This window comes from Enoplosus armatus, chromosome 11, assembly GCF_043641665.1.
Source record: "Enoplosus armatus isolate fEnoArm2 chromosome 11, fEnoArm2.hap1, whole genome shotgun sequence".
NCBI classification, from domain to species: domain Eukaryota; kingdom Metazoa; phylum Chordata; class Actinopteri; order Centrarchiformes; family Enoplosidae; genus Enoplosus; species Enoplosus armatus.
The window spans coordinates 3901455-3913588 of NC_092190.1; the positions used below are offsets into that span (position 1 = coordinate 3901455).

Below are 12134 nucleotides of genomic sequence, written 5' to 3' on the forward strand. Positions count from 1 at the left end.
CGTGTTGCAGAAGAAGAAACACTCATTTAGACACTAAAGCCAGATATATTTGTTGAGCTGCTCTAGCGGTCTCGCTGTTGATAGCTACGACATAAGGACTGATTTACAGTTCAGCGTAGGATCCCAGCACCGCTGATAGACAGAAAATCGACAACAAATTCGATAATTCGATAATCGTTTAGTTTATTATGCAAAAAATGCCAATGACTTCTGCTGTTTTTCTTTCTTTTACATCATTTTAAACTGGATGAATTTAAGTTTTGGACTGTTGCTCAGGGAAAACCACTCACAACTTGAAGAAGTCATCTGGGAAACCGACATTTTATAGACTAAATGATTCGATTGATTGAAAAATGAACAGATAAATTGACAATTTAAATAAGAATTTGTTGCAGCCCTCGAAGGGTACATTCATCATACAGCTGAAGTAGTTATGTTCACATTATTTCCTTCACTTGTGATTGAGAGCAACAATCACGGGGATGAGAAGGTTTGCAGCATGAACACATTTGCTAAACCACATAATTCACATCTGTTTACTACTGAGTCTTCTCTACTCAATGTTGGTTGTTGTCACTGCCACCGAGAACTGGATCTGGAAAACGCAATGACCAATTACAGGCCTGCACTTAGCCCCGACACATAGTTAGTTTCAGTTTTGTGGAGCTGCAGTCCGCTATGGTGAGACTTCTGACTGGGCTACGTGAACCGTACATGTGGATCTGGCTGCTCTGGAGGTGGACATTATGAATCACACACTTCAGTAAGTACGGCAGAAATTGAATGCATCACCGTTTACCACTTCTTTGTGGCAGGAGTCACATTCTGACTGTGTCTTCTGTGGTCTTTAAATAAGCTTTTAAGAGGAAGTAATGTACTATCACAGCTGAGCTGACAATGACGTTCTCAGTCACCAGTGAGGGGAGCTCCACAACTAAAAGCTACTGACTCCGTCAATGACAACTGTGGTTCAGCACAGTCAGTTCAGTTTGAACATTCTGGGGTTAATGATTTGTTAGTTATGTACTGATTAACTATAGTCTGCTCCTTTGCGCCTGCCAGCTTGGGGTGGGGCTATGGGCTGCAGAAGAATTGCAGCTGCCCTGACCAAACCAGTAGGAGTCACTGTTTCCAGCTTTCCATGCAAACATTGACAATTGTGTTTGTTTGACTGCAGCCAGAGGCACTGCTGTCAAGAATCGAAACCCCAGGTCTCTGTGGTGGTTGACGGGGATTTAATCCTGCAACACCCAGGAACCCCTTACACAGTCGTACGTTTTGCCTTTGACATCTGATTGTTAAAATACAGAGAGCAAAACAAAGAATGTAACACTGGGAAATGTACAATTTATGGCTCTTTACTGTTGGCTAAAACAGCCCCTATACCATATTTAACAGTTATGATACACTCTCATACAAAACATTTTACAGCCGCCATAAAGGCTTCTTCCAATACTTTCCGACTCTGTTTCAAGCCAAGGTGTAATCTGACACCAAGAGAGGCCAACTGTAGCTTCCTGTTTCAGAAAACAAGCCATTATAGGATTGGTGAAAAGCAGAGCATGCTTTTGATGCAAAATTCACTCCAGGCAAACGTCCCTGTCACTTTCATCATGGGGTAATTAAGTAAAATCCAAAGAACTATGAGGGGCCGGAGTTAATGTAAAGGAAATAAGTGAAACAATAAAGTAGTGGCAGTGAAGCTTGCATCTCTCAATAATGAAAATAAAACATAGACATAACATAACTGGCTGAAGTCATATTTTTGGCTGGGTTCAATATGTCGGATGGTGAAAACAAACTGAAACTAAACCAAAAAAAAAAAAACCTTTACCGTCTACTTGAAAGTATTAGCACGTGTATGGAGTTGGGACACGCTGAAACTAAGGAGAGAAAAAGGAAATGCTGTCACGGGTTGGAAGTCTGCCAGATTCGGAGAGAGTATAAAGCATGCCAGCGATTCATAGGGGAATATTATCTTGATTTGAAAACATTTAGTTCCAGTAGATCCTGTACAGAGATCTCTGTTCTCACGCAGATGTGCAGGAAAGGGCAGTGCTTGCAACAAATAACAGCCAATGAGCTGGGTCACTCAGTCCACAGGTTCAACCTCCCATTAGTCTTTTGATTAACGTCCCCGTTTTTTTTCATGTTCAAACAAGAGTTTCATCTAGGCAAGGAAAAGAAGAGAAGAGTGGCTTTGGATAGAAAACAGAGGTTTTCACAGCTGGACTAAGGTCTATTATGGATACGGAGGCATTATGTAGCAAATTGTTATTGTTATTACAAAATTGGGGGACATATGTTAAATGTACAACTTACAAAATCCTGTTATTATGTATATTTTCCTGTTGCAATGACACTGTACAACAGATGCAACAGGTAGTAACAGGTTTGTTTTTCTTTGAGTGACTTTCATTTTCATAAATTGTAGTTAACTGCGTTTGTTACCACACCTTGTTTAGGGCTCCAAAAGAAGATTTGAAGTTTGAAGAGCTTTATGTGCTGCAGCACAAAAAACCCACAGGCAGACCTTGATGATCAAAATAAACAGTAATTATATACTATTCAAGACACAATGTCTGTTTTGGTGGTGGTGGCGGTGCTGGTAGTGGATTCTGGGGGCATCTGTTTTTTTAATCAACACTGAGCTATTTCTGGTTGTCTGGGCCCTTTTTAATCTATCCATAAAAGTAATGTCATCTGTTTTGGACTGGGCACAAACAGAAACAAAACAAAAAAACACAAAGCAAAATTCAGGTTGCTGATGGGTGTGCCTCACATATATCGCTAAAATGCTTCTTATCAGTCTTGAGGCAGTCAGTCAAAACTCTCAGAGGGAAGGATTCATGTAAAACAGTTTGAGGCCCTGGCAAATCAAAGAATAAGTGTTGGATGTTGAAGCTGCTGGAAGTTGGAGATGAATATAAATGTTGAAAAATATATGCAAATTACAAGCAACACTAAAAGCTCATTTACAGTTCCATGACTGGTGGGGCAAGGTAGCAGGACACACAGGGCATAGGACCCAAATGCAGACACAGGGGCAGAGCTGATGCAGGTAAAAGGTTTTATTGCAAAACCAGGGGGACAAAGACCTACAGGATGGTGAGGCAGGCAGAGGTCAAAACCGGGAAAAGCAAACAAAACCGACAGGGAGCAGGTAAGAATCAAAGTCCAATAGCCAATTCAAAAGTCCAAAAAGTACGTTCAAAAACACTGGGAACACTGGAGCCAAGACAAGACACACACAGCAATAACATACAATGAACTGGCACTGGACAGAGGGGAGCACACACACCAAATACAGAAGCAAGGTGGGGAAAATGAGGGGCAGGTGAAACTGATCAGGGCAGGTGAAGACAATCACACAGGCGGGGAAACACAAAGGCAGGAAGTGAAGTAGTCAGAAGCGAGAAGAGAGGTAAGTAACAAAATAAAGCAGGAAACGTGAAACATAAATGACTGAACTAAACACACAGGAAATAAAACAGGAAACGTGGAACACAAATGACTGAACTAAACGCACATAGGAAGCAAACTGTGACACCCATTCATTCCAGAGTAAAACTCCCTGTTTATATTTTCAAATTCCTTCCGAACCCTTACAGATGTGAATCACAGTCGTTAAATAGACGTAAAAATACATCTTCGGTGTTTCTGATCCTCCGACCAAACTGTGAGTGGGTACGACAGCTGATTTTGGTTCGGCACATAAACAAACAACAGCGTTTTTTGGAAGACTCTAAATGTCACAGAGAGACTCGGTGGGCGAGCTCGGCTCCGGCCAACAGGGAACCAGAAAAACAGTTTGGGTATGAAGGGAGATGTAGCGCTGTGGTTTAAAAGCTGGAGAGAACAAACCTTCCAGAGAATGGAAATTGGGAAAAAAAAATGAAAACATGATTAAATCTGTCTCCCAGCGGTTGCTTGCATTCTCACGATATACTGAAAGGCGAGTCAGGAATCGAGAGCCAACAGGCAACTTCTGTCACCCCAGTAACATGTCCTTCTCTCACATATTATGATACAGAGTGGACAGGTGAATTATGCTGAGGTTTTAAGGGCACGTATATGTAAAACACACATATCCTCATAATGAGCCCATTGGGATTCAACAACAAACAAGACGAGGCTTCCCCATGCTGATACTCTCTCCTCCAAGCTGCAAACATTTGCCAGGACTTCAAATGTTGTTCTTACCTCTTTATTCCCTCTGTTACACTTATGTCATGCGTATGGGTTTGTGCGTACATGGTTCAGATATCCCAAATACCAAATTACATGAAATTATAGCACATGATACGGTGTTACCACATCAACTATGATTGCTAACAGGCCCTGGATGTTTTCAATGAACTTGGAAAGCCAGTCCACATTTTTCTCAAATTTCTAACAGCGTCACACAAATATGTCAGCAGCAGTGAGCCACAAGCCTTTCAAAATATCCAGTGCTGCCTCATAAAGTCACGCTATGAGGCGAACAGTCCAGCTTGCTCAGAGAGATCTGCCTTTTCAAGGCGGCCATAAATAGCTTGTTTCATCAGGCCTTTAAATCTCACTCATTCCCCCTGAAATTGCTTATGTTTGTTCTTTTCTCTAAAGCCTAACGTCTCTAAACGGTTTATGGGATCCTTATCTTAAATTCTAGGCATGTCCTCACTTGAACACCCATCCCAGGCTTATGTTTTGACTGGGATAACCCCTGAGAGTCAACCTTGGTGATCTCGTTTCGACAAAGAGCAAAGAAATCCATCGCTGCACACAGTCATCATCTGTCTAAAAGCAAATTCATATTGTCCAACTTGATACAATTTAAACTACGGCTGATTTAAAGTTATTGAACTTTACAGAGTTTCCTACATGGTGGAAGTTTAGATCTTATCATACTGCACGGCTCTGTGTGAGTCTGTTGGCTTTCTCCACTTTCTCACTAAAGCCTACTTTGGGTGAAAAGTCTGCTGACTGCTGGTTTTACTCTGCGTGAATCCAGTGATTTGAACTGTATTTTAAGCCATTCCTCTCCGGTGTCCAGTTCTTTTCTCGTAAGGGTATGACTCAGGCCGACTTGTCTGTGAAATTGTATTCTTTTATACAAACACTGGCCATTCTTACGTCAAAGCCAGAGCATTCTCAAACATTCCTCTAACGTTTCCTCATCGTTTGATCCTGCCTCCGCAGCGCTGTCTGTCTTCACTCATTCACTTATATTTCCTTAAAATGTGAATGTGTGTTTGTTTCATACATACATTCATTCACCGGTAAACACGCAGCATGTTGCAAGGATGCTTACAGTGCACTTTCTCTGGTATCTGTAGCAGCTACACCCAAAGGTAACATGTTGAAAGATAAAACTTTCCACACCACATGCAGCATTCATCTCATTGTCTTTCCAGATTTCACTTTTAGGATGACTTTAAGCTTGCTTAAATGGGTGTCCATACTGAGCAGCTCTAGCAGTTAGTGCCTCAAATACTATTAGAGCTCTCATTAATCATTTCTGCAGCAGCCTCAATAACTCAAATACAAACACAAATACAGGGACAAATTATGTGTGGACTGATATCATCAAATGGCTTCTGTGTTTGATGGAATATGGTCAGCAGTCTGTGGTGGAGATGTGCTGAACAGATAATGTACGACACTATAATTATCACAAACCGCAGGAGGACTCCAGTAAACACTAATCATGTGCCGTTAGGGTTTTATTCACAATTTATATGACTTGAACTTATTAACAGTATAAGGACTATGTTCTTGAAAGGCTCAGTATATAGTCTGGTCCCTTCTACTAGTCTGTAAAGGTTTCTGAACAAACTCTGATCAAGTGTCTGAGGAATCAAAAACTTTATTGGAATAAACAGATTGTAACCTGTCTTTCTAAAGGTGGTATCAAAGCTGCTTGATTACTTTACTGAAAGTAGTCAAACGAAAGTCTGAGGGACACAATGCTGTTATTCGATATCCCACCTGATAACGAACAACACACTGTTTTTTGGCTTCCACTGTACACTTATCAAACAGCCGTGTCACCGGTACAAAACAGATCCCTTTCAGCACGGCTTTTCAAAAACACCTCTTCTTGGCACACGAGAAGAAAGTCGACATGGCCGACACCGCATATTGTTGTAGGTGTATCACGAGTCACGTTCGTGCCAGCGCCAACAGGGTGACAGGTTGTGTCTATAAGAACGTGTTTGGTGCCTGTAGAAGCATTCTGAGGTGTTCCGTTTTAATCCACACCCAAAAAGTACTTTCATACAGGAGACAGGCGTTTAACCTGTTTAACCTTTAGTGTTTGTAGAGACTCCAGTCGGCTGTGCAGAATTATGCACAATTACATTAGACAGTTACCTTCTCTTGTTATTTTGCTCACAAGCACGTGCACTCCTTCCCTCTCTCTCTCTCTTCAAGGAGTCAAAGTTTAAAATTACTTTTAAACATCATTATCATAGAATTAACTTTACATTCCTAAAAAAGAACAGCCAGAGGGTGTCCCACCAACTTTCAACCAGTTCAGGAGGAGTGTCGTGGCCGGTGTGTTGACCCACATCGGCGTGTCAGTCTGAATAGGGCATCAGTAATCAGAGGCAACCTTCGCATATACATCATAATGCAAATAAAGGCGTAGTCCATTGATTTAGTATGACATGCCGATAGAATGCCCCAGAATAGTAAAAATGAAAGCAGCAGAAGCTGAGGTATCCTGACCCTAATGGGTAGTGTGGCTTCATTTCTCAAAATGTTACCAATGGCATCTTTTCCCTGCCACGAAAGCTCCACGTTCCCTGTCAGTAACTAAACAGTTCTGTCAAAGCAGATTATTTTATTAGACTTGACAAACTCCAGACCCACAGAAGGCATTATACAACCATTCTCACAGGCTGTGTAGCACTCCTTATGGCCCGTAAACTGACTTTTATGTGTCAAATTGGTCAGGCAGTAATGGGAGCAAGGTGCATCCCGTATTCTGAATATGTTAATGTGATTATGGTCATAATTGCATTGGGCGCGATGTGCAGAACTCAGATGTCAGTGTCATTAAAGGGCCTGTGAACACACTGCACCATCTATGACACACAGCAGACTGCTGGATGACACATACCAAAGATGACCCTCAAACCCTCTCATCCATTGTTTTCTCATGTTGTAATGCTCTCAAGTCTACAACAGACATCCTATTCTTCCAGCTAACAGCCTGCTAACATCTATTTACAAAGTGGTGCGTCTTTCAGAAAACAATGAATATCTTGAAGTGGAGGGGGGCGTGTGCAGCCAGTAACTCACAGATACAGATAATGGATAATTGCATGTGTATCTACACAAATTAATGAATAACAGGCCATTAAATCACGACAGTGTTTCTGTAACAACTCAAAGATTACTTGCTTTATTACCTGCTGAGACAGCAACATGAAATAAACTTGTGAAATGGTCTACAGTGAGCACAAATCCACTGTGACAAAGCAGCAGTATTTATGGGCTGATGGGTTGCACATGGGCGGTGTGATGTGACATGTGATTTTGATCCTGCCCTCCACTGCCACAGGGTACAGACCGTCTTTTCAGTGCGCTTGATTACGGGCGATGTCAAACGAACTGAAGGAAAGGCGTAAAGAGTAGGGCAGTGTCAAGGAGACGAGCAGTGGCATAAACACTGAGAACTGTGGGAAGATATCTGCAATGCATAAAGCTGCACAAAGAATAAAAATAAAATACGACAGCCCATCAAATCCTCAAGGACTGTCTGAGGGGAATGACTAAAGTCTTATTGCAAGTTTTTCAATAAAACATGACAGTGTTCAACAAAGACTAAACGCCACTGGATATTTCTAATGTGTGGTTGTTAGCGTTTTCCACTGTTTTAAAGTCAGCTGGAAAACAGCACCACATTCACAATCAGAATCTCAACCTTAGATTTTAGATTCAGTCTCTCATCTCAATTTTAATCCTCACTTCTTTATAGCACTTGTCCGGCACTGTAAAACCACGTGTTTGCATGGTCTGAGGTATTCGTGAGGTGCACATATTCTCCCTGCATGTTCCTCATTTATCAATACCAGTTTATGTGTGAGAAATGGCATGTGCATAGTTTTAGTGTTTAAGTTTTATCTATACATCTGGCTCCTGGTGTTAGACAAGGGTTTGACATGCCCCCACTGATATTCCACATGTGCTGCCTGTCCATATATAATACAGTACAGGCAAACCATGTAGAACCTCTCCTGCACGGAAAACTATTTCTTTACGGTTGTTATGAGAAACAAATTCTGTACCTTTCAAAAGAATAGAGAGACATGAGCTGCAGAACTTAAAGCAGGTAATCAAAGCTGGGGGAAGGTTTATCATAGGTTAGAAATGTCAACTTGTAAATGCAAGTGTGCAAAGTTTATGGAAACTACTATCTGAAATGATGGCGCAACTACAGTGCTTCTCGTCTACATAGCAAAAAAGGAGGCAAAGGGTGTGAGAACAAACAGCGCTGGAATGTCACAACTCATGACTGCGTGTAACATGTTCATTCATACTGCATCTTCACGCTGCAAACAACTTGGCTGATACGGGAATGTTTGGCTGTTTTAGGTTTTCATTATGATCATCATTTCACTGGGTTAACATTGCCAGCTATGTAAAAACTAGCTATGTAATAACAGTACATGCACTAACTTGTTGCACTAAATACATTATAGAAGGACGAATGTTGTAATGTACTGGCACCCTCTTACACAATGAAAAATGACAATGAATAAGACCATAAAGATGTCTAACCCTGATAATATCATTGTGTTGCAATACATCTTGTTTGGCACTTCTTCAGTACAACACATCCTTGGTACCAGAGCAGTTAACCAATGCCTATATAGATAAAACTAGCCAAAGCAATTTCATTTATGTTTTGCTGGCTAGCAAGCTAGTCATTAATCCATGAGGTGCAGTAGGGTTTTTGTTGATGGAGACAGCACAAATCTAATGGCGCAGGTCTAGTACAACTACAAGATCACACAGGCAAAACAATGCACAAAAAAAAAAGCACCAAAAAGCAACAGAGACAAGACACATATATTCTGACAACATCAGTGAAGCTAGAGGCAACCAGGCAACTTACTCAGCAGCCCGTCTGCCAACACCTCATCCAAAATGTCTGTTTGACTCAAAGAAAACTATCATCTGCAGGTGGCGGAGATGTTATATGTGTGACTCACACATAATTGACTCACACATGACTCATCAGGTTTTCAAAGCCAGGGTGCCTGCAGGTTTAATCAACTTAAAGTGGGGACTTGAATCTTAAAAAAAAAAAAAAAAAAAAAAAAAAATCATAATTCATTTTGAGTGATTATCAAAAGTGATTGTTGTAGGTGTTGTTAATAGCGAGGGTGGAGTACGGTTACAAGTATTGAGGATGTGCTGTTTCCTAAAACCAGATTCCTGCGTGCTTCTCATTCCTGCCTTAGCTTAGTACCTTAGTAAGTATGTAAGTGCTGGCCTAGTTTCCACAAGTTTGTCTTGTTTATTATTCAAGCTTGAATTTTACGTAACCCACTCTATCCAAGCTTGACTCCGTATAGGTCTTAATCCATATAGTCCTAAGACGGGATGTAAAAAGTCGATGAAACAATGCACAAGCCTTAAAAATTTCGTGGAGGTCAGAGTGATGGATGGGCTTATTAGGAGATACAGACTGGGCTTGTATTTGACCAGGCTGGTTCTCACCTTTGAAGTAGCTTTTGACCCTCAGGTATCCCACGCTGAGGCGAAGGACCGACAGTTTGTCCAGACGAGTGCGAACCTCATCATGAAAGGGCAGGAGGTCCGTCAGCCGGTCCAGCTCCCCATTCAGCCGATCCCGGTGGCGCTTTGAAGGGTTTGATTTAACAACTTCATTGCCTTCAGAGAGCTTCTTTCTGCAGAGTAAAAGAAATATATAGCTGGTTATTGAAGTGTTAAATATACTGTTTGAGAAACAATACTGATTCAGTTCAAGCCTGGCTCGCCGGCCGTGGCAGAGCATGCCATCTGTTGTGGAGTGCAGTATGACACATGCCAATTAAACGTGAGCCACATTAACTTTTAGCAATACACCACACATCTTCGAACCTACTCAGAAGGAGAAGAGAGGCAGCCATGGATGTGACTCATAAACACTCCAGTTCAGGTGAGTCAACAGTACATCAGCTCCCGTGATGAGTGTTAGATACAGGAATGCTGTCAAGGCCTCATGAGAGCTGTAGCTGTTGAATGCCAACACAGCTATCATTATTTTATCTTTGTTAAAACAATAAGTACAATACATGATCCTCATTTAGCTTGGCACAAAACGACAGTATCACGTTTCAGCTTTCCAGAAAGATTGATATTAGAAATTAGCCTGACATTGTCCAATTGACCAATTTGCAAATGTGAATTAGTCCGGAACCTCTCAGGTCATTTTTCTAAGGGGCAGACCAAAATGTCTCTGGAGGCAATTACAACCAATCTGAGCAAAGAAACTTGTGACATAGCGCTGAGCAACAGAAAAATGTACACAGGCTACAGAAAAAAAGAGAAAACATACCGGTTCGTTTTAATACTGACGCGATAGCGGATACAACAGAACGTTCCACATCAGCAGCAGCCATCTTGGTCGTTTACAAAAATGCCTCAACGGCCCTCCTCTGTCAGTCATCGAATCAAACCCAATCAACGGTTGTGATTGACCCGACCCGGACCAGGTCGACTGGAAATCTGTCTGAACTAACTCAGAAAATAGTTTATCTAGAGAAAGATGGAGTGGTCTGCTGCCCACCCAGCCCACTCTCTATCTTTTCAAACATGAAAACAACAGTGTGTGGGTTTTTTTTTTTTTTTCAAGGAAACAATCCTCGGCCCAGAATAAATAGTCCAGACCCCAGCATGCAAAATATACAACATGACCACAAGTCATTCCATTGGCTGCTTATGCAGTTTGTCAAAATGGAAACCAGTTTTTACCATGACAGCTGCTTTAGTTGCTCTGCCTGACTTTCACTTTAAGGGCAACAGGGTTTGAGACCACCCATGCTCAAGTGCAAAATGCAAACTCACGAGGCTCGCTGGAGATACGTGTCACTATTCACAAATCAGACACACATGATCCAACTGGGAGTTAAAACCAGTGTGGAGTGAAAGGGAGCAATGGGGATGACACACAGCCCCACTGTTGACATTCTTCTGCTACCCACCTGCTGAGAAAAACACAGACCGGCTTGCAGCTTTCAGGTCCCAAAAAAGCCTACATATTCATATCAACCACCTTTGATGGTAAAGAACCTTTTCAGAGGTCAGAAACCTCTCATCTCAAAATGCACAGAAGCTCATTGCTGCCAGGAAAATGATAAGTCTCAAGAGTTTGGTTAAGTATCTTATAATTATGCTAGTATAAACATAGATACTGTATTAAATCATAGCATCTCACATTTATGACTTATTAGGTCAAAATGTTATTTATATCGTGTATTTATTTGTTTACTTAGTAGGAATAAGTAAACCTAAATCTTGTTTAGTTTAACCACGTTTAAATGACCAGATCCTGACAAGTGCCAAGCCCTCTGCCGAAGACGCATCTTTAATCTACGTACCGACAAAAGCATTGTTGTGTGCGCTGTGAAAGCCATTAAAACAATCGCTATCCCCTGCTTATGACATATGAGTGTCAGACCTTTATTGAAGCAAGAGTCTACAGCTGTTTAAACTGACTGAGACCCAGCTGACAGCAGTAGGCTGACTGAAGACTGCTGTGACAAATCTGTGTGGTTGAGACTGCACTAAAATCAGCAAGCAATGACGATCAAGACCTCCCAAGAATACATCTGTAAACATTTGATTTGGCCGGTTACGCTAAAGACCCTTGCACTGTAAAAATTATTATTGCTGGTATTTAATTTATGCATACTGGATAGCTGGGTGTCAACTAAGTAACTGATTTTCATTACAAATTACCAATTGGTTAGAAAATATGGTAAGGCAAGTAAATAAACATCCCAACCCCAAATAGTGTTTTCATTGCCTGATCTGTCATAGTTGCGGTTCTCAAGCCGTTGATCAGGGTCAGACCTGTCACAGGCCATTTGGAACACTGCAGACTGTGCAGGACCCACATATATATATATATATAT

General features: G+C 41.4%; 1 protein-coding gene across 1 annotated transcript in view; it reads right to left on the reverse strand.

Annotated features, from left to right (window-relative positions):
- The window catches only part of LOC139292818 (aryl hydrocarbon receptor-like), a 28859-nt gene that overhangs the window by 11962 nt on the left and 4763 nt on the right, over positions 1-12134 (reverse strand). The window contains exon 2 of the mRNA XM_070915209.1: positions 9715-9905. Within this exon, the coding sequence (XP_070771310.1) occupies positions 9715-9905 (191 nt within the window). The remainder of the gene's footprint in view (positions 1-9714; positions 9906-12134) is intronic.